Here is a 23,256-nt window from a genome sequence, read left to right as displayed (position 1 = left end):
CATGATCTCTCAAGAAAATGTATAATATGAAATATATTCTTTCTCTCACAAAATTTCATTAGAATTGTTTGCTCTCGTAATCTGTACCGTCACTGTTACATTGCTTTGTATTTTTCCTCTTCAAATGTTTTCCTTCATACGATTATACTCTATTGCGTATTGCATCTATTGATCCAAATTAATAATTCATATAATTATTCATGACATTTCGTTATGTTCTGTTATATATCATATTGAAACGGAATGAAAGAATGTACTAAACTATACTAAACTAAACTTAAACGACAGATGGAAAATACAGCAAGGTACTTTTAGGGACCCTGCACTATCAAACTAATATCCGTCAAACTAATAAAACACATATCTGATGATCATCGGAACAAAATATGGGCACCCAATTTCCGAAGCGGGTTCCATGAACAGCAATGGGGGTTTCCCTCTTGAGTCCCGAGTTCCTGGAGTGAATACAGAAGTAGAAGCTACGACAACAACACTTTGCCAGAGAAAAGCCGGAAGCAGGCGTCATGTTACCATTAAGTATCTTCCTGTTTTTGTACCCGTCCTATAGATGTGGTCTCTGACCCGGATATCGTGAAATCCAAATTTGGCAAACCTATATTCTACTGGTATATACTTCAACATCATAATATTATCTTCAAATTGATGCTTCACCGCGTTTTTCATTATTCCTTTTTTTTTCTGTCTGTTTCTCCCTCCTTCCCTGTCTCCCTTTATCACAACGCTATATCTTACCTGTTTTTAAACGTCATATTTTTATGAGTATGTAAATGTATTTATGTAAATTAGTGTAACGTGTTCAGCCAACGTGAGGCAGGGGAAGTTTCGAGACCTTTCGGACCGACTTGATACGGCGCCTGAGGGGAGTAATAAAGTTCAGTTGCTGTTACTCCAAGAAAGTTTGGTGCTGATCTGTTTGGTGTCATTGAAGATAATCATGTGTGTCGTGTTGTTGAGTTGCCACCATCATTTCCTCCCCTTCATAACTATATATATATATATATATATATATATATATATATATATATATACATACATACATACATATATCATATACATTATATTCATATTGTAAATATTTATGAGTGCGATGGACAGAATATTTCATGAGGTGAAAGATGAAATGTTCCATTCACTAATTTCATCTTTTACTGAATTCACAAATTACACAACAACCAAAGATTTCATGAATGTTTGATAAGTAAACCGCAGTTTTAGTGTAGCAGAGAAAAATGCAGAATAAAAAAAAAAAATCCCAATAAGTAATGGCGTATAATGTTTCTTTTTAGATCTTAGCTGCAGTTCTTCAAAGCAGTTGAGGGAGGTTTATCGAGATGGTCATTGAGGGAAATAATACGTCTTGCGTGATGGTAAGTGCAAACTAAAATACCTGATTTATCCTCATCTTCTTCAAAAATTGCCAAATGATAGCAAAGATCATTCAGAACAATTCTTGAAACACTTATGCGGGGACATATTAAATATTCTTTTTCCTAAAATATAAAGCGCCCTACCTTTTGACCTTTAATCTTAATACCCACGACAAATTTTTGGCAACGACTAAAAAAGAAAACAATTTGTAGGAAAAACTTTCTAACGTTTCATGATTTCAGGAAGCAAAATATGTAATTTTACACAGTCTGTATTTCATTTCTTCCCAATTTTTGTTTTCTTGGAATGACGAAGTCTTGAACAACGGGAGGGGGGATGGAAAAAATGCATATCCTCGGCAGCCTGTGTCAGTCTCCATTGGTAGAGAAATCGAGATGATCTGTACGATCGACGGCCTTGTCTACAGCTGATTGGCTATCAAGTTGGGGCGAGATCAGCCAATCAATGATGTACATGCCGTCAGCAGGTCTGCCAAATCAGAGTGGATCATCCAATCAGAGACCGTGTGCGATTTGCCGAAGCTGGAAGGCTGAACTCGGGATGGCAATTATCACTGCATGAGTTGCAATACATGGTGTCTTTGGTATCGAGTTTCATAACGCTGCATTGTGCACTGAACACATCCAAAATTGACCATTGAAGACTGCACGCTTCGTAGATCCCGTTAATATGGAGGGCAATCAGCGGTCGCCGGTATTTACTGCCCTACAATTATGCATTTGGCTGTGCTGCTTGTCAGGTACCTACACCCTTGCCTTTGCTCATTACTTATTTCTAAAGGCATTGTCCAGAGTATTAATGCAGCACTTTTAACCAGACTGGAATTGTAAATCTTACCGAAATTGTTCTTGAGAAGCTTCCCGTGAGAAGTGCCCGAGTGTATATTATGTATTTGCATGTTTGGGTTGGTGCGTACGTATGTGCACGCCCGTGTGCGTGTGTGTGTGTGTGTGCGTGCGTGTGCGTGTATGTGTGTGTTGAAAAACATATCGTATCGTGCATGTACGGGGGGGGGGGGGCAGAGAATGTCTGGAATCATGCAGGAAGTAAGGGAGTTGGGAGGGATGTCCGATGCCAGAGTGAAAATGCATGAGTAGGATTCAGAGTTAGGATATTTATGTGAGTGTGTGCGTGCGGGGGGGGGGGAGGTCTTTTTCTCTGTGTTTTCAGGTAAAAGATTCAGTAAAGTTATTTGATTAGATATGTTATTACCTAGCTACTACTTATTATGATAATTTAATATGATTTGATTTGATTTGATTTGATTTGATTTGATTTTATTGGTTCCTGCATTATATCATTGCTCATGCAGATACATAAACATATATCATATACATTAATGGTACCATACATATAAATGGATATACATGAACACTAATTGCTGACAAAATGAGTTTTTTCATTACCTTCAGAATATACAGCAATACATTTCTTCATTGCCTGTACATAAATGTCCAACAGAACAGTGATGCAATGAATAACGCAGAAGGGCTACAGCTTAAGCATTGCTTGATTTGCATGCAGCCCTCGTACATAATACATAACATATAGGAAAATAGGGAAGGGATGACTTGTATAGAGATAGGGATAGGAGAAAGGAGAGAGGAGAGGTCTGTCTGCTTTCACTATTACACAAAGTTAGAACACCTGGATCTCTGAAGAGCAAAGCATGGCAAAGTATTTTCTCACCGAGGTACAGGTGAACAGTTACAGGTCATGGTCGGTTACATAACATTACGCAATAAATTCAGAACAACGATAATTCCACGAGGGAATTTCATATACAATACAATTGCAATGACATTATAAGATCACTGATATCCAGAGAGCAGCATTGTCTTTACAGCTTTCTTGAAAGAATACATAGACTTTAAAGTTCGAATTTCTGAAGGAAGAGAGTTCCAAATATCAGGTCCAGTGTGTCTGATAGATTTCAGAGCCATCACCGTTTTAGAATTTTGTAGATGAAATTTATCAGATTGCCTTGTGGGATAAGAATGTATATCCTTGTTTAAATGAAATAATGAGAAAAAAGAAGATGGCAACTGACCGTTATACAAACGAAACATAAAAAGTGAATTTTGCAAAAAATTAATATCATTTACCTTTAGTGTTTTTAATTCTACGAACAAAGGATCTGAATGGTCCCGATAACCTGAATTGGTGCATATACGTATAGCTTTCTTTTGCAGAAGCAATATACTGTCAATGTGACTTTTCGCAGTTGCCCAAACAATGTTACAATATGAGATGTTCGATAATATCAAGGAATTATAAAGCATAAATAAAATATTCTTTGGGACATAATACTTAAGCTTACAGAGTATACCAACGTTACGAGACACTTTATCTGAGATATATTGCACATGAGCATTCCATTTCAAATTTTCATTGATATATATTCCAAGGAATTTGACACTTTCTTTTTGTTCCAATAATATACCATCCACCATAATATTCAAATGGTGCATTTCATTTTTATGCTTCTTATTGTGAAAATGAATAAAATTTGTCTTTTTTAAGTTGAGTGACAATCTATTGCTCTTAAACCATGTAGATAATTTCGGCAATTCAGTATTAAGAGTTCTTAAAAGCGACTGAAAATCAGAATTGGAACAAAATACATTGGTGTCATCAGCGAACAGAATATATTGCAGTAACTTAGAAGAATTTGTGATATCATTTATATACACTAGAAATAGTAGTGGTCCCAATATGGATCCTTGTGGGACGCCACAATGTATAGGTAAAACTTCAGAATTTACCGATTCATAGTATACATATTGCTGTCTATTCGATAAGTAATCATCAAACCATTCCAGTGGAATGCCACGAACTCCATAACAATGTAATTTGCGTAAAAGGATAGTGTGGTCAAGAGTGTCGAATGCCTTGCTTAGGTCCATGAACACACCAATAACATGTTTTTGTTCAGCTAAGGCAGTCGACACTCTGTCATACAACTGGGCGAGTGCCATATCAGTAGAATGAAATTTCCTGAAACCATATTGGTCTTGGTTCAGTACATCATTTTGTAACAAAAAATCATACAGTCTGTTATAAACGAGTCTTTCTATGACTTTAGAAAGACTAGGAAGAATAGAGATAGGTCGGTAATTCGAAACAAAAGAAGAGTCATCTTTTTTTGTATATTGGAATAACTTTTGCAATTTTACATGCGTTCGGAAATACACCAGTTGACAACGACAAATTACAAATATGTACTAAAGGTGTCAGTATACTCCCAACAATTTGTTTTAAAAGAGACGTGCTCATTTCATCATGACCACATGTATGACTTGATTTTAGGGAATGCACAATATCAAGGATCTCACTAAAATCTGTTGGTTTGAAAAATAATGAATTATCGTTTGACGTGCCCAAGTACTGCGAGAAATCTGTCTGTGTATGATCAATCTTAGAAGCCTGACTAGGACCTACATTAACAAAGTACTCATTAAAACAACATGCTACATCTTTAGGATTACAAAACGTTTGTCCATTATTCGTAATTTGAGATGTTGACACCTTCTTTTGCTTACCAATGACGTCATTAATAACCTTCCAGGTGGCTGACATATTTCCAGTAGCATTTACAAAAGCTTCCGTATAATACATTCTGCGGGAGAGCCTAATAATCTGTGTAAGTTTATTTCTATATAATTTATATCGATTAACATTATCTTTATCAGGATACCGTAAACTACTTTTATATAAAGCATTTCTTTTCTTAATGGAACGAAAAATTCCCTTTGTTATCCACGGATTTTTGATTTTTTTTCTTTTCAATTGTGGGGATATGTTTGTCAAAATAAGAAAGGAATGTATTCCAGAAGGTGTCATAAGCACTGTTTGGGTCTGCAGAAAGCAATACATCATCCCACGTTTCCGTAATTAAATCATCGTTCAGTAATGATATATTTTCTAGTGTGAATTTCCGCTTTTTCTTACGTTGTTTTTGCTTAACATAAGAATTCTGTGTGTCGCCACAAATGAAAAATATAGGTAAATGGTCAGAAATATCACTATACAAAAGACCAGATTTCGAATAGTCTGTGTCAATATTCGTAAAAATATTATCGATCAACGTTGATGAGTTGACCGTAATTCTCGAGGGCTTATCAATTGTAATATTACAAAAATTTGCTTGCAAAATATTGCAAAATTTATTTCTAAGAATATGTTCTTCTCTCGAGAGATCAATGTTGAAATCACCCATAATATATACATCTTTGTTTTCTTGATTAATCAGCTCTAATAAGACATCAAAATTATCCAAAAATGAATTACTATCTGTATGAGGGGGCCTGTATATTACACAAAGTATTATGTTTTTTCTATTATACATATTAATTTCCACACATGTGCAATCAAATTCATTTCCATTGTACATCAAATCAGGCCGTTCTTTACACGATAACGTGTGTGATAGGAACAGGGCGACTCCGCCTCCTCGTCCGCATTTTCTATCAGAACGGACAACAGAATATCCATCAATGTTATATAAAGGGGGAGATTTGTCGTTAAGCCATGTTTCGGTGATACCAATAACGGAAAATTTCATATTTATCGTAGACAATAATAATTGCATATTTTCATAATTTCTTAACAGGCTGCGGGCATTGACATGTAATAAACTGAAAGAATGCTCATTATTAATAAATTCTGAATTGAACTCGTCAGGTAAATAATACCGACATTGGACATTTTTATGTGAATATGAATTAATTTCATCCATATTTAAAACAAGAACAACACATGGACCATGACATGTTCGTGAACATTTGCATAAGAATTGATGAAAGCAGACAAGAAGAGATGGAAAGAATATAGCAAGTCATACAGAGAATAGATTATTTACAAATTACTCTCGTGAGTAGTAGCCGCATCGGACAATTGAGATCTCACAACATAGATCGTTGCTATATCAACTCTCCCTGCAGACAATATACATCAGAAGTCAGATTGTATCTTTGGAAATATTCTATATACACAATTTCATCATACACAATGTGATATTTGATATAAATTTAACTATAAACTCATAATATGTACATAATCGCGGTATAGACTTAGAGATTGACAGAGAAAGGAAGGCAGAGAGGTGGATAATCGGGGAAAGATAGAAGTAGACATAAAGAACATGATTATGACATAATGAATGAGTTATTGAGAAGGAATACAGAAGTCATACCGAAGTGATCTAACAGGAGGAGAGGAAGTTGTGCGGGACTCCTGTTTGGTTCCTCCATTTCCCAGCAAAGAAGCGAAGCTTCACGCCGTTCTTGTACAGCTCCTGAACGGCTGCGGACCACTTCCTCTTCTCAGTCAGATCGTCAGCAGTGAGGTCATCTGTCATGAAGTACGCTTCCTTTGCGAGCTTCAGGCGCTGATTCTTCATGATGTCGACTTTCTCACGGTACGACAGGGTTTTGAAGAGGATGTGCCTGGGCCGATCCTTGGTTGCTTTTCCATCACGGTGCGCTCGTTCTACCTTGATGTTAATCCCAAACTTCTCCTTCGCGATTTTCTCGACGAGAGCTGGGCAATCCTCGTCGCCGGTGGTGGACTCGGGAATACCCACGATGCGGATGTTGTTGCGCCGTGAGAACCTTTCGCTCTTGTTGATTGCCGAGTTGTGCTTCTCCACTTCCAATCGCAGGGCACCAACCTCCTCTTCCAGCTCGCCCATTCTTTTCTCTAGCTGTTGATTCCTGGTCTGCACCTCCGTCACTCTCCTGCTCTCAAACTCGATCGCCTGTCCCAGATGTGTCTCCACCTGTTTGATGTTCTCTATTAAGGATTCTACAGCTTTCTTTATCATCCGCTCGAAGTTCTTTGTTGCTTCGTGGAAGTAGCTGGCAATTCCTTCAGGTGAAATTACGTCAGCTCCTTTGTCATGCAAATCTCTTGATATGTCGGGCACGTCAATGGTATCGGATGCCAAGGGTGCTGCCGCTGCTGCTGCAGTGGTCTCGGGATGGTTGCTTACCCGGGGTGGGCTGGCGGGCTTAGTTGTGGAGGCCCGTCTTCTTGATAGCGGCGTAGAGTTCTTTGGAGAAGGAAGAGTGGCGCCACGGTTTTCCACCCCAAAATCACTCTTCCTATCGTGCTTTGCCTTCCTTGGCAGCACCTTCCTTGTCTGGGTACTCATTATGATAAGTTGATATAGCAGGAGGTGTCAATATCAGTATCCAAAGATAGATATCCAAATGAGATTCGGGAGAGGTGATAAGGTGACGTGTTACTCGCAGCTGGCGGCCATTTTCATATATGAAACTTATGTAAAACATTTTTCACTGTTCATATGCAATAAGTTGACTAACAAAAATCATAATTGTTCCGTATTTATTGTTAGCACATTCAAAGTGATTTTGTGAAATCAGTTGTATTATTCTGAATGGATATAATTGCAATTACAGGTCATGAAATAGCGTGGATATCATAATCATCACACATAATCACATATACACGGCTTGTGGCTGTCGTGTGCATGTCTCCGCTAATATTATGCGATGCATGTCTGTGCAAGTATACTATGCTGCATTAAAGCGTTAATCAAAACTTTCTAAAATCGAAAAGATTACAGAATTTTCATTACATGATTATTCATCGCAAACGAATATAGTAAATCAAATAACACTCAACTCGAAGACGTGCAAACTACTGCAATTTGCACATTTGAATGATAAACTCTATTTGCAAGATGACATCCAGACACAAGAGTAAAACAAAAGGGAATAAAGTTGCATTGACACTCAAAAAAGTTTTGAAATTATGAAATATGGAGTTTCCATGACGTATTGACATTGATCAAGACTAAAATTTGTATGAGGCTATCACGTCACAACTCTCTCTTTTGCTTCTCTATACCAATATAAAGTTTATAACATTATAACAATATAATGTTTCCGTAATACAGCTACTGGAATATCCTCGTAAAATCATTACAATAACTCAAGAATGATTATGATTTTTCAGATGATAACGGTGAGTACGCAATTTTAATGACAGTGAAATCTGGACAAGCAGAGCCAACATTGAAGAGGCTATAGTCCGGCAGACAAGACGGTTTTGATCAAACGAACGAGGTACCAATATCTGAGTAATGGGACTTACAGAGGACACCAAACATATCGAGATATGGACGTCTGCTGTGTTGCTTATGCTGCATGTGGGCCCCAGGGCCTGCCCAAGTGCCCCCGAAATAGCCTTAGATCAATCATCCTAGGTACCACATCAGACCAAGTAGAAATTCAAGAGGGCACCCCACTGAGTACCGAATGGCCACTGCCGGACAAAATTTCTGCGGCAAAGGACCCACCAGACTGTTCTATAAAGGGACCCCCAAACGGTCTTCGATAAAACATAGGAGGTACCGACTAAAACTGATGTCAAATTTTTGAGTTAATTATACAGAGTAAGGAATGGCTTCTGCCAGACAAAGTTTCTGCTGTAAAGGGTCCTGAAAGGTCCTGAATAGTGGCTAAGAGGACCTTAATCGTAGAATTAGGCAGATGAAATATTCAAAGTACCACATAAAACCGACTGGAAACAAGCAAGTTTTTCTAATGCAATACAGAAGGGGCTATTCTGTGATGTATTCAAGAAACTTACTCATTTTCACTTGTTAGGTGATACGCTATCAGCGTATCACCTATTGTGATTGTCAAAATCTCTCTTTATTTTTTTTTATTCTTCTTTCTTTCTGGACAATTTTGTGTCGTCAATATCTCAAGAATGACATTACGAAATAACATGACATTTTCAGTCAACATGTCTCATGACAAAATCTAGCCACAATAAGGTTTTCATGACAGTAAGATATCTATGACGTCATCTAGGCGCCATTTTGTGATTTTCGGACCTTGTCACATGATCGATCATAACTTCATAACTAGATGCCATTTCTGTATCATTTTCGGTGGACATGAAGTTCAGGTCACGCTCTATCTTACTTTTTAACGCTAGTTACACAGGTCATCATCACGCGCGCGTAAGCGCGCGTCAAAATTTTAAAAGGCTCAAAACGACTTCCCAATGGGAAATCTCGAAGTTTCAGACAATTTTAAGCGTTTCAAACATTTTCTCGCGTGCGCGTCCGTCCGCGCAATTTCGCGCGCAGAGCCCGTAAGCAACATGAAAATGCAATTCTTTTTGACTGATTTGGATTCCTGATACTTTGAGTAACAATATCCATTGATTTCCGATCGATTTCGACCTATAACAAAGGAATGCACTGGCGTCAAAGTTGAAATTCCACGTGCGCGTCTTTCTGCAAATATAGTGAAAAAACATGTCTTTGTTTATTTCGCCATAGCTCTTTAAATCGTCCGTTGACCCTATATTTCTATTGCATATTACAAAAGTATATGAATTGTAAATAACATTCCTGGTATCAATATTGCCAGGAAAACGCGATGACGTCATCATATCGTCATTTTAGATGAAAAAAGTGGAATTGATTTTTTTGAGGTACTGTTTCTGACATTCATTTGCTCGTATCTCTGTTGTTTAAGCTCAATATTATCCCAAATTCAGATATGTTGCAGTTTGAACATTTGTCTTTTAAGTCCATGTGATGGTTTTGAAATATGATGACGTCATCACACTAGAAATTGTGATTAAAGGTAAAGACTCAAAATCAGACAAGTTTACGTGTTATGTCTATGGGAGGTGATTTTTTTTAAAACCATGCATTGACTTGACAACGTTTAAGCACCTTTACCTCATCTGATTTTGCTCCATTTCCTCTGAAACATAAATATTTTGTAGCTGAGACAATAAGCTTTAGTAATCATGCATTTTATGTTTTCAAATCTCCTCATCAGGTTGACAATTTTGCAATTTAAAACTGAAAATGAGAATGCAATCTGTACGGAACGATTCCCAATTTTTCTTTGCAACTGTATATTGATCGAATCCACGCCGCCACTTGTGAGAAGTTGAATAGCGCCATCACAAGTCGACACTGTCACAATAGTATTTAGATTTAAGTTTCGCACTCGATCTTCAGGACAGCCATGTGGCATAATCGGTTAGCGCGCTGGTTCTTCATAACGCCATACCGGAAGGCGAGAGATTCGACTCCCGCAGGACTTTTATCCGTTCTTTCTTTTTTTCTCTTTTTTTTTCGGCAGTTCAGCTTTACTCCGATGTCATTTATCGTATTATTTTATCAAGTGTACGTAACCCGTGAACACGGCTGCTCTATTTCCCTTGCTTTGTATTGGAGTTTGGAGATTGGGTTTGCTTCATTAATTTTGTCACACTTAATGTTGTAAATTGCCCCTTGTTACAGTGTCCCGCTTGCCACCATTCGTTTTCTCTTTCCTTTTCTCTTCATTTGTTGTTGTTATACTGTAGCAGGATATTTAGGAACGTGTACGTTTACATAACTAACATGAATGGGAACTGAATTAATTAGCTCTAGTCCAGGTGCATGGCGTCTCGCTTATCTCTTTGGAATTCCAGGTTATTGTTTGACCAAATAACGGAGTTAAAGACAGGCAGGAAAGGAAGTGACTTGATATTGCTTCATAATGAGGAATTTCGGGCAACACCTTTCCAAGTGTAGTGATTATGACGGGGTTCTCTGTCGTTTATTTCCGTCATGGCTGTTTCACTAGTTAGCCATAGGTGATATATGTTGCTGGCATCTGGGAGAATAGAACAGATCAGTACCAAACTGGAATAGCCCTATAAGCAATGTGGTAAGCGTTCAATTTTTTGCATCATCTTTCTTCTTTAAAGTCAATCACTACTGATCGAAATACGCAATATAATATGACACGTTCCACTGGTAGTTTAGGAAAAGGGAGTTAATGCATGATGCAATGATAAATGTGCTACCATTGATTTTAGAGACGTCATTGTGGTGTGGTACTGGTGATGGTAAGGGAACCATAGATTGCTTTTAAAGTAATGAGACAATCATTGGACCTTTGCATCAAGACCGTATTCCCATCTAGAATATAATGCATGTTCGTGCGGCGTTTTTTTTTTTTTAATCCTGACGTGGACATTTTCTTTTTCTTGTCTTTAATTTAAGAATGTTATATCTAAATCTGTTTCTTTCCCCTAACATTTGTTTTTTGTCGAATATAAAGTTAGACGTTCCGTGATCGAGTAGAAGAGCAGCGATTTAGTTACAGTTTCAATGCATCTTGTTTACCATCTTCTCTGACATTAAATTGATGGTTTTTATATTTGACATTGTCCGTCTATTTGCCAGTTTATGCTCATAAACCACTGCTATAACAACTAATACATTTGCTTCACCTGTCACACGCAATGACATGGATTGCAGTTGTGCATGCAGTTTTCCTTTTGCCACCTCTCGTTTTTCTCTCCCCTTTTCCCTCACTTTGGTTTTGTTATACTGCAGATGGGAATGATTACAATAGCATAACCCAACTTGAAGTAGGAATGAGAACTGAATAAATTAACTCTAGGCCAGGTGTATATAGCGTCTCGCTCATCTCTTTGAAATTTCAGGTTGTCATTGTTCGACCAACGGAGTTGAAGACAGGCTTTATGTTGCTATAGAGGTATCTCGCGCCACATGAATGGAATGCATACGCTGTTTAGTATTAGTAATAAACTTTTTCATGCCCATCCCTGCCAATAAAAGTGTGTTTGACGGGGTTGTGTCATTCTGCCTACGAGAAAGCAAAGTTTTATTTTCGCCATGGCTGTTTCTCTATGCGTAGCCGTGGGTGATGGGTGTTGTTGGCATCTGGGCAGTAAAGAACCGAGTATCATGCTATAATACCCCCCCCCCCCCGTTAGGTTCTAAGCGTTCAATACGGTGATATATCTTTCTTCTTTATTATATCAATCACTGCTGATGGAATTACAGAATTATGTTATGACACGTTTCACTCAAAGCTTAAAAAACAAAGTTTATGCACGATACAAGTAATGGTGCATGAGCCCTATAGGCCATTGATTTTAGATGAGAAATTATGATATGCCTATAGTAGTGGTGTCATTGATTAGGAATTAATGACACGATTAAGCACTCCTTCCACTTCTAACTGTCCCCTTTGAATGTGTGTCGATCACGTGAGATCGTCATAAATTATCATTCACGTATAAGCTTACGTTCAAAGTGTACTCTTAGTTGGAGGAGACCTATAGTTACATGGTTAAAGGTGATGTCTCTTTCGCTAGAGCCGTACGTTTGGCCCGTTTTTCTTTTGCCCTTTTCTCTTTAATTGAGGTATCACTTTCGTCCAGGATAAATCACATTCTCATGTAAACAGACTCACTTGCTCTATATCCCCTGTTTTGTATCGGAGGCTTCATTGGTTTTACTGCTGGTAAATCTCACAGGCTTGTATAAATATAGCTGTAAGAGCTCTCTGAACTGATCATTGTGATAGCAAGATTAGAGGGAGTCATATTGGTTATGTAAATAATGGTCAAAGGTCATGTTTTAAAAGGCCACTGTTAAAGCCAGGATGGTTATAAACACTTAATTGTCATGTTTTATTTGTACGTGCCGAGGATCACTTGGACCCCGTTTACAGTGCGAGGCTCGGCCGCGTTCGGTGTAAACGCGCAAAAGGCCAAATGCGGGGCCAAAATTGGCCTCGCATTAGGCCACGCTCTGGAGGTGGTCTCGGCCGCGGCCGAGCCGCGGTCGCGCCCGGCCTTTTTCTCAGTGTAAGCGCAAACTGGGCTAAATGCGCGGCCAATTTTAGTCTGGCTTCCAAACCCTCTCCTGTACTATTTCGCTATTCAGGATATTAACCACTTCAACGTCGAAAACTAGTATAGTTTAAGGTGGTTTTGTCCTGCAAAGGATTTTCTCCTTCGACAAAGGCCTTTGCCCGAACGGCGACTTCGTCGCCACGGAATTCAGTTGGCAAAGGATCTGAAAACCAGACAATACCAAATTGCGTTTGTTTAAAAGGGTAGAGCGCCACTACGACAAAATAATGAAAGGTTCGAATCAAAAGCGCGGCCGAGCCCGGCAGTGTAAACGGACTAAATTGCGGGGCTCGGCCTCGCAATTGAGGTTGTCCTTGATTGCAGCTCGGCCGCGGCTCGGCCCAGCCCCGCACCGTAAACAGGGTCTAAGTTTATGCACTGTAAGTACTCAAAAAGTCCGTAAATCGACTTAGTCGCACACGCACAGAATTTCCACTTAGTTTGTGTGACAGAAAAACAAATGTGATCTGAATAATGTAGGCCCAAAAAAGTTCAACTAAGTATCTCATTAGAACTTCAAGGTGCTGTATTACATTCTTTTCTTTGTCGATCACGGATGACCGACATCTGATGACCCCAAGCGTATCACCTAACTCGTCTTCAGTGTGACGAGTTTCATATCTCGTTTTTTTTTTTTTTTTTTTTTTTTTTTGTGTGTGTGTGGTTATTACTTTAGTCTTGCCTTTTTTCTATGATAAGGGTCGTCCGGGGACGCCATAAAGGGTCTTTCGCAGCAGATATTTTGTCTGAATTCCATAATTTGGCACCAGTTTCAGTTGGTACGTCCTATATGTTTAATCGAGGTCCGTTTTGGGGCCCACTTAGGAGCGTCTGGCGAGCCCCTTTGCAGCAGCAATTTTGTCCGGCAGGAGCCATTTCCTACTCCGCTGATAGAAATCAATAATTTTCACCCGTTTCAGTTGGTACCTCCTATGTTTGATCGAGACCCACCTTGGGGTCCTCCGTAGGAATGTCTGCCGAGCCCTTTGCAGTGGAAATTTGTCTGGAAGGGGCTATAATTCTGTAATATATTCAAGAAACTCGCTCATTTCCACCTGGTTTTATGTGGAGTCTTTAAATATTTAGTCTTGCCTATTTTTTTTTTCTACCAGATGATAATGGTCCTCCACGCCACCACTAAGGGCCGTCTGGCCGACCTTTTGCAGCAGAAATTTTGTCCGAATTCAATAATTTTGGCACCAGTTTCAGTTGGAATTTCCTATATGTTTGACTGAGGCCCATTTTGGGACCCACTTAGGAGCGTCTGGCGGGCCCCTTTGCAGCAGTTTTTTTTTTTCCCCGGCTTTGTCCATTCGGTCCTCAGTGGGATGACCTCTCGAATTTCCACTTGGTCTGATGTGGAACCTAGAATGTTTGATCTAAGGCCATTTTTATGCCACTTTGGCAGGTCCTAAAAAACGTCCAGGGCACACATGCCCCAGAAGCAACACGACAGACGTCCATATCTGCATATGGTAGGCTGCCTTCTGTACTAAAGCCCGGTAACTCTATATTAAGGCCCATGTATACCTCGTTCATTTGATCAAAACCCTCTGGGTTTCAGGACTACTACCCTGGATAGGAAATACGTCCATGGATACAATCACGTCTCCTCCATTCTCTCTTCGATCATAATCATTTTTTTTTTTAAATTAACGTGGGGGGGGGGGGGGGGGGGCAAGTAATGAGCCAGGGGTACCGGAACAGAAAATGAAAGCTATGTAATCCATACGTAATTCAAGAGGCAGCTCCGGAACCTACCGTCCCGGAAGTTTGACAGCGTGTTTACAGATTTCGGTCTCTGTGCTCGTGAGAACCTCCTAGGTGAGATCAAGAATAATATGACAGTGTCAAGAAATGAAATAAAAAATACTGCATCCGATGCTTCTCTTTCCGATTGTCTCGTCTCAGCGTCTTCTTTTGTTTGTTTGTTTGTTTGTTTATTCCTTTTCCATCTGAGAAAATGGCTGAATAGCACATATTCAGCTATACGTTAAGCTGGTCTTCTATGGGGTCCAGTTGGTTGTGAGGTTTGACCACTTCACCGGGTCAAACACCCTGCTCTTTGCGATGAATGAATGTAGCGGAATCTTTTACGTGCATGAGTTGTTACTCTCTAATACACGGGACCTCCATTTGATGTCCTATCCGAGGGACAGAATGTTTTGCCTCTTACTAGAGGGGAAGGTATGATTACACACAACATTGCTCAGTCCAGACTCGGGTTCAAACCCGGGCCGCGTGCTCGTGAGGCAGACGCGCTACCGACTGAGCCAACTCACCGCCCTTCTGCGACATGATCGGGAAAAGGGTTCGTCGAATTAGCATAATTATAGTAAAAAAAGATAAGAGATTATAAAAAAAGAGCGGAAGAGAAACCCCTCACAACTTTTTTTTTTTCTTCATGTATTTGACTAAACAGCAGGAGGAGGTGCTAGATCACTTGGCGTAATGCATGAGACTCTAGTCTCGTAAACGGCAGGTTTTTCTTTTTTCTTTTCGTGTCTCGCCGTACATCCTCCGGACAGTTATAACAAGGAAGTAGGTCCATGGTTTTACCAACTTTATCATTCTAGGTTTTACCCTGGTTTAAAAATGTGTATCTGACGAGTCTGGTTGGGTACTTATAGCACCTTTTTGGAAATCGGCGATTACGCATAAGAGAATAATTAGAATTGTCAAATTCTGATATATCAGTAGTATCATCAACATCGTTATTACCATCCTGATTGTAAATGATGATGATGATTACGATGACAATTATCATTTTCATCATTACAATTATTATTTGTAGTAGTAGAAGTAGTAGTATAGTAGTATTAAAACAAGAAGAAGAACCCATATCAATAATTATGATATAAAATAATTATCTAAGACAGTAAGAATAACAGATAACCATACCAAAGGGCAAATGATTATTTTCATGACTTTATTCGTGTAATCATAATCTACATTCTCTTTTTCCTTTCCTACTGTGTTCTCGACTTAACATACACATGGCATCGCCGTCTTTTCTTAATATTTCACCTCCTCATAAAAAAACTTTATTTTTGACTCTCTATTGTGATGCTTTGTGATTGAAACATAATTACAAAATAACAATTACATAGTTACCTTCTCGGGGTACATCATTTCCCTTCTTGGTGTCTGGAAAGTTATTCCTATATAGAAGTCACTAATTTGGTTCAAAGACGCGATGAAACGTGACGCGCAAAAACATAACAATCGACATCCTTTCCGAGTATCGTTTAATCTCTTTCTTTAGGAGTGCTAGCCGAAAACTGTACCTCTCTTGAGGCGATAACTTTCGCAGACATCACATACGACCCACCGGCTGTAGCTGGTCACCCGGACACTTATCAGGAGGGAACTGTAGCGACGACACAGTGCGACGACATGTACGCCGTCTTCCCGAGTGCCTCGGCCGAGAGAACGTGTATGAATGGATCATGGAGCGGTCGATTGGGCTCTTGCCGACACATAGGTATAGCAAAGAATACATAGTTATGTAGTTGTGTTTATGGATTGTTTCTCTGTTTGCAATTCACATATCATCGGGAAAACTGAACGTGAATATTCAACTGTATCCCTGCAGTGAAAAGAAATATTCAAGACCAATGATGTGTCACTATTGCAGCATGTATGTGCCACATAATTAAAGTAACACCTAGCGTTGTTTACATTGTGTTCTTTGTACAAGCCGTCTTTTTTTAACGATCGACCTCTCTAGGCCACGAAACATTTCCAGTCAAACGTGTCACACCATACTGATAGCGCAGACGTTATAAGCGGCGACTTTATGTGATTTGTTAGAATATGAGTTCCATAAATGGCTATGTTGGGCTAGCTGCTGCATTATGTCACTTTGACTTGAGTGAAGTGCTTAACCAATTGAGAAAAATGAAAGGTCATTGTACCCATGTGCATATGAGCTATCTCCGAACTGCCTTATTGCTGCATTCACTCAAATCACATGTAGGTCCATTATTATGAAGGTGGACTTGCCCTCTAACCCTGCTTATAATTTTAAGCATTCTTCTAAGTAGGGTGTGTAAGTGATATTTTTGTAGGAGGTTTGGGGAAAATTAAATGTTAGAATGAATGGGAGAGGTTTGAGAATGTAACATCTGCACTTGAGGTATGTCTCATGCATGATCATAAATCACTGTAAATAATGATGATAATAGTAATAATAACAACAATGATAATAATAGTAGTGATAATAATGATAATAATAACACATTTTTCTCCTGGTAATTATGCTTTTGATGGTGCAAATACCAATGCCTGCTTTATAAATGTGCAAAATCGACTGCTCTTTACAATATTTTGAATGTTGCAGCTAAACTGCATACATCGTGTAATTGTATTTATGGTCTACTGAGCGCAATGTGTTTCCTGTTTTTATCGTGAAAAAAAAAATGAATAAAAAATAATATATTTTTAACCTTGATTCACAAGACGTATTCCTTCCTCTTTATGTCCAGTTTGTTTATTTCTCTTTCTGAGGTAACATTTTCCGTGGAATTTTTTAATTATGTTAATTTGATGCAATGAAAAGTGTGTTTTCAGATGTGCTATTCTGCCCGAGATTTATAACTGGGACATATCTTTATCTGTGTACATAAAACGGCAACCGGGGTTAGATGCGCATTTTTCATATTCTAATGTAAATTGCACATGAAAAACAAAATGTTAAGTATAGGAATTGTGTAATGGAGGAAATTTGCAAACTCTCAAACTTTGTGTCGGATGGAATATGTCAGTATAAGTAGTGAGTTTCAAATATATTATGACAGAACGTTGCCATAACCTTCATTGTTTTGGCAATAACTTGTTGTGTAAGAGAAATCAGAGCTGACATATCGCTGTTAATGTCTAAGAGCGTCATACTGTAAAGGTGCTTTTGATTACCGTAAGATGCACCGGTAAATTCAAGGTAAATATCTATGATCCATTTTAGAAGTAGAAGGACAATGTGAAAGATATTTGTCACATAGTTTACTATTATTCATCACAAGTTTCAGGGATAATTTTCTTATAAAAAGAATCATTGCTTTCTGTCAATGTGGTAACTTCCTTTAAAACAAGAAAAAGTTATCATTTGTTGGAAAGAACAAATATTTCTTTTCTTATTTAATTTACTGACCAAATAATATACATTTTCGATTTACATTGTCCTTTTCATGACAAAATATGCATCTGGTATTAAAATTTGCAGAAATACAATGTATATTTGATGTTCACTGGAAGTATACATTGTACCATGAAACAAAATTTTCGCTGTCAAACTGTCCCTCTTCCTCGAAACGTATTAAAATGTTAGTAATTCCTATGTAAGTATGCACTGTATTCAACATGTTTATGTTCTATTTGTTGTTGAATTTCAGTCTCTGATTTCAGTTTTCGAAAGATTGTGGATTTAATTGACGGAGAAATTGTGTGTAAATCCATGAATGCTATTTTGCTTCATATCTGGAGTGTTACCTTCGGTAATTGTTTGTGAAGTCAGTAGAGGCAGCCTGTAATAATTATTTTGGTTAAAAAAAAAATTATAATTTTCACCATATGGTGTGAAGAAAGGTAACCCTATATAGTGGTGCAAATTTTATTGCAACCTATATTGTGGTGAGTTTATCACCCCATAGGGTGGAAAATTACAACAATAACAATATGAACCATAATGGGTGCAGGTATAAAGGTGCAGGAGGGGAACCCTGTATGGGGGTGCATATTTGCACCTTAATATAGGGTGCTAAATAAGCACCCCTTTTGGGGTGCATATTTGCACCTTCATATAGGGGCACCCTCTTTGGGGGTGAAAAATAGAACCCTGAATGGAGCCGTTGGTGTTACAACGATATGAACCAGAAAGGGTGCAAATTCGCACCTTAATTTTTGTTCACCCCATGGGGTGCAGAAAAAGAACTCAATGGAGGGGTGCAAATATGCACCATATAAAGTTGTTAAATATAGGGTGCTAAATAAGCACCCCTTTTTGGGGTGAAAAATAGAACCCTAAATGGAGCCGCTGGTGTTACAACGATATGAACCCTTTAGGGTGCTAAATAGAACCGTAATTTCTCTGTGTGTATAGTAGTATTAAAACAAGAAGAAGAACCCATATCAATAATTATGATATAAAATGATAATATCTATGACAGTAAGAATAACAGATAACCATACCAAAGGGCAAAAGATTATTTTCGTGACATTATTCGTGTAATTATAATCTACATTCTCTTTTTCCTTTCCTACTGTGTTCTTGACTTGACATACACATCGCATCGCCGTCTTTTCTTAATATTTCACCTCTTCATTAAAAAAAATACTTTATTTTTGACTCTCTATTGTGATGCTTTGTGATTGAAACATAATTACAAAATAACAATTACATAGTTACCTTCTCGGGGTACATTATTTCCCTTCTTAGTGTCTGGAAAGTTATTCCTATATGGAAGTCACTAATTTGGTTCAAAGACGCAATGAAACGTGACGCGCAAAAACATAACAATCGACATTTTTTATCGGTTAATCTTTTTCTTTAGGAGTGCTAGCCGAGAACTGTACCTCTCTTGAGGCGATAACTTTCGCAGACATCACATATGACCCACCGGCTGTAGCTGGGCACCCGGACACTTATCAGGAGGGAACTGTAGCGACGACACAGTGCGACGACATGTACGCCGTCTTCCCGCCCGCCTCGGCCCAGAGAACGTGCGTGAATGGATCATGGAGCGGTCGATTGGGCTCTTGCCGACACATAGGTATAGCAAACAATACATAGCTATGTAGTTGTGTTTATGGATTGTTTCTCTGTTTGCAAATCACATATCATCGGGAAAATTGAACGTGAATATTCAACTGTATCCCTGCAGTGAAAAGAAATATTCAAGACCAATGATGTGTCACTATTGCAACGTGAATGTGCCACATAATTAAAGTAACACCTAACATTGTTTATATTGTGTTCTTGGTACAAGCCGTCTTTTTTAACGATCGACCTCTCTAGGCCATGAAACTTTTCCAGTCAAACGTGTCACACCATACTGATGGCGCAGACGTTATAAGCGGCGACTTTATGTGATTTGTGTTTTTCTCCTAAATTTGCTTTTGGGGTTCCTTCATATTTCACTTTTTATTGAAAATATGCTTTGATGTAGATACGCTTACACATTTTATAGTCTTGATCGACTTTATATTATATATTCTACCTTGTTGTTAGCATTTTTTATTTCTTTATTCATTTTTTTTTTGCGAAATAGGCCTAAAATTTATAACACCAATGTCGAATGAGGTTATAGTTAGTGTGAAGAAAAACGCAATGGAAATGTTCACCTTGTCTCGAGTTTAAGAACGGTGCATTTTCAGTAATTCAATTTAAACAGTAGAGGACACTGAAACGAATTCTTCACTATAAAACCATCTACTTAGCAGCCAATGTGAAAATCATCGAATTACAAACAACCAGATAGCGATCTTCCACTCTTATGTTTCTGTTACTACCGAAGAAAAGCCAAGATAACAGCCGAATTCCAACTGAATCTAATCGGACGAGAAATAGGAAAGTTATGAAATCTTAACTTTCATAGATTACTGGTATGTTTTCACTAATGACATTAGTCACGATCAAGTTGGACATCTATTGAGGTGAACCCTGCAGTATAACCCCAGCCGTTTGCGACTGTCGTTCTCTTTTAAATCAGCTGTACTTTGAATTGTAGTCAACTTTTAGACGAATCTGCTCACTTGATGTTGTTCTATTCTGATGATATAAGATCGCGATTACACCTCTTCAATAATATACCGTCCGTTTTCTCCTCACTCCTACCTCTTTTCTTATATTTTTCTCTCTTTTTACGTCTCCCGTATAGGCAGAAGGTGTCGAAGAGACGATTTTTTCGTTGGATACTTGGGACAGACCTGCACCACGGCGTGTACGAATAGACCTCGAGGGGCGTGTCCGCGGGGCAAAAGTTGCATATGCGATGGTGTTTGTGGATGGAGCTGCGTAGACATTGGTAAGAAGTAAGATGGATGTAAGCCCCGTAGTGTGTAATCAAAAAACACTCAGAGAGGTGGAGAAGATTTGAAAGTCAATTATTTCATCGAAAAGTTCCTTCAAGCATGTAAGAAGACAAGACTTGTGTATCCATGGAAGTCACTTTTTTCTTTTAGATATCATTCTTGAAAAGAAAATCCTTACCTTCATTTTTATTCTTGTCCTCTAGATGGTAATTGACATTTATTGTTACCACGGTTAAGTCACATCCTAGTGGATCAACAGCGAGAGCAGATTTTCTTTTCCAAAAACGAATTGGAAATAATTCTCTTAAAAAACAAACGTCACCTTTAATCACAAATGAAGAGCTTGCTTCCAAAAGGCTCTAAATGCATTAAAATTGATGGATTTAGCGCCTTTTGGAAGCAAGCTCTTCAAATATAGGCGAATTCTTAAAAGAAAGTTGATTATCTATAATTGAAAAAAGTAGTCCCCGGCCAAAGTTAACTCATCATGGGGTGTTAGGAATTCTGCCTGAAAAGCATTACCGGCACATAGCCAAACACAATGTCGTGGTGGCTTTGCCAATATCATGAAACAGAGAGGTATAATCCGATTTTCCCCTCATGCAGATGCCGACAACTTTTGCCCCGAGCTTGATGAGGCCAGTCTGAACATCGTGGTGACCTATAACCCACCCGGAAGACCATACAATGCCGTGGCAACGGTCTCGTGCGCAGAAGAGTACCGGCATCTCGATGGCAGTCTCACCCGCCGCTGTTTAGCTGGCCATACTTGGTCAGGTAGAGAGACCGTCTGCGCACCTCAGAGTAGGTTTCCCCTTTATCATCAATTTCGCATTCCTCTTCATTCTCATACTTTTCCTTTTTATTTCTCATCATAACCGTTACTAATTTTGCATATATCATTGCTTGTCACCATTGTTATCATTCATACTTTCTTGTTTTGCTTTCTTTTTGTCTCTCATCCTTCTCCTCTTCTCTTCTAACCATTACCACCACTAATCTTGCGCCTGTTATCATTCACTATGTACGTTCTTCTTTCTTTGCTTTCTCATTTCCAACTTCTCTTCTTCAACATAATCTTTACCATTCTGGTGTTAACAGTTATTGTATGATGTCATTGTTATAATTCATATAATTTTTTATAATTTTCCTCATTTAGACTGCTTTCAGCGTTTTGATTATCATCATAATGACCGTGGTATTATCTATTTGTGTATCATCGATGTTATTTTTTTTTTATTCTAGGCTCATGTCGACTGAGATACCGGTTCAATACTGCATTTATATGAATGGATGTTGTTGTTGTTGTTTTTTTTCCTCAGGACATAGCAAAGTGCAAGTTTTACGCATCAATGCATTAACCGTTGTTATGTCTGGATAGTTGCTCACGAGCTCTCTAGTTGTGGGAAACAACCTTTATCTTTTAAAGGCATAATCTACCATTTGCAGATGAAACAAAAACCCCGCATTAGTGCTTTAAAATAGTTCTTAAATGTGAGTTTGTGATAGAAACAACCACTGCAAAAACATGAATCCGTGTAAACAATATTTAGTTCTTCTTCTTCTTCTTCTTCTGCTTCTTCATCTTCTTCTACTATGGTGATGTACTTGTATCTTCAGTCTATTTGCTTTGATGTAAAGCGCCTTGAGCATTCAATATAAGTGGAGAACGGTGCTATAGAAATTATATGTATTATTATGATTATTATTATTATTATCATCATTATCATTATTGTTGTTAAATACACAAAATGTGAACAATAGTTATAATAAAAGTGTTTCCAGACTAAATCGTCTACAGTTATGGTTTAATGAGGAAAATACTGATATCTCCTTATATTTTAGGCTTTATTGTAAAAATGTTATATCGTAGGGTGTTTTGTGATACAACAGACCTACACATATACATAAAATGTGATATCTTGAAAATGTTTTAATCACTGTTTCAAAAGGTAAGCAGGACCTTGAAATGTATGCATGCATTTACGTTACCGAATTAGTCTTATATTGGTTCAATCAAACGACTGTTTCTTCTGTTCAAATTTACTTGTTGTTGTTTGAAGTTCCTTGTTTCTGTGTGCGCGCGCTAATGATAAAGAT

At 38.2% G+C, this 23,256-nt stretch overlaps 1 protein-coding gene across 1 annotated transcript in view; it reads left to right on the top strand.

Moving 5' to 3' along the window:
• Nucleotides 1-2,079: 2,079 nt before the first annotated feature.
• The window catches only part of LOC140240565 (complement factor H-like), a 55,655-nt gene continuing 34,478 nt past the window's right edge, over nucleotides 2,080-23,256 (top strand). The window contains exons 1-4 of the mRNA XM_072320328.1: nucleotides 2,080-2,149; nucleotides 19,677-19,895; nucleotides 21,003-21,149; nucleotides 21,763-21,960. Coding sequence (XP_072176429.1) covers nucleotides 2,080-2,149; nucleotides 19,677-19,895; nucleotides 21,003-21,149; nucleotides 21,763-21,960 — 634 coding nt within the window. The remainder of the gene's footprint in view (nucleotides 2,150-19,676; nucleotides 19,896-21,002; nucleotides 21,150-21,762; nucleotides 21,961-23,256) is intronic.

The sequence above is a fragment of the Diadema setosum genome, chromosome 17 (genome assembly GCF_964275005.1).
Source record: "Diadema setosum chromosome 17, eeDiaSeto1, whole genome shotgun sequence".
NCBI lineage: Eukaryota > Metazoa > Echinodermata > Echinoidea > Diadematoida > Diadematidae > Diadema > Diadema setosum.
This window is presented reverse-complemented; position numbering and strand designations above follow the sequence as displayed.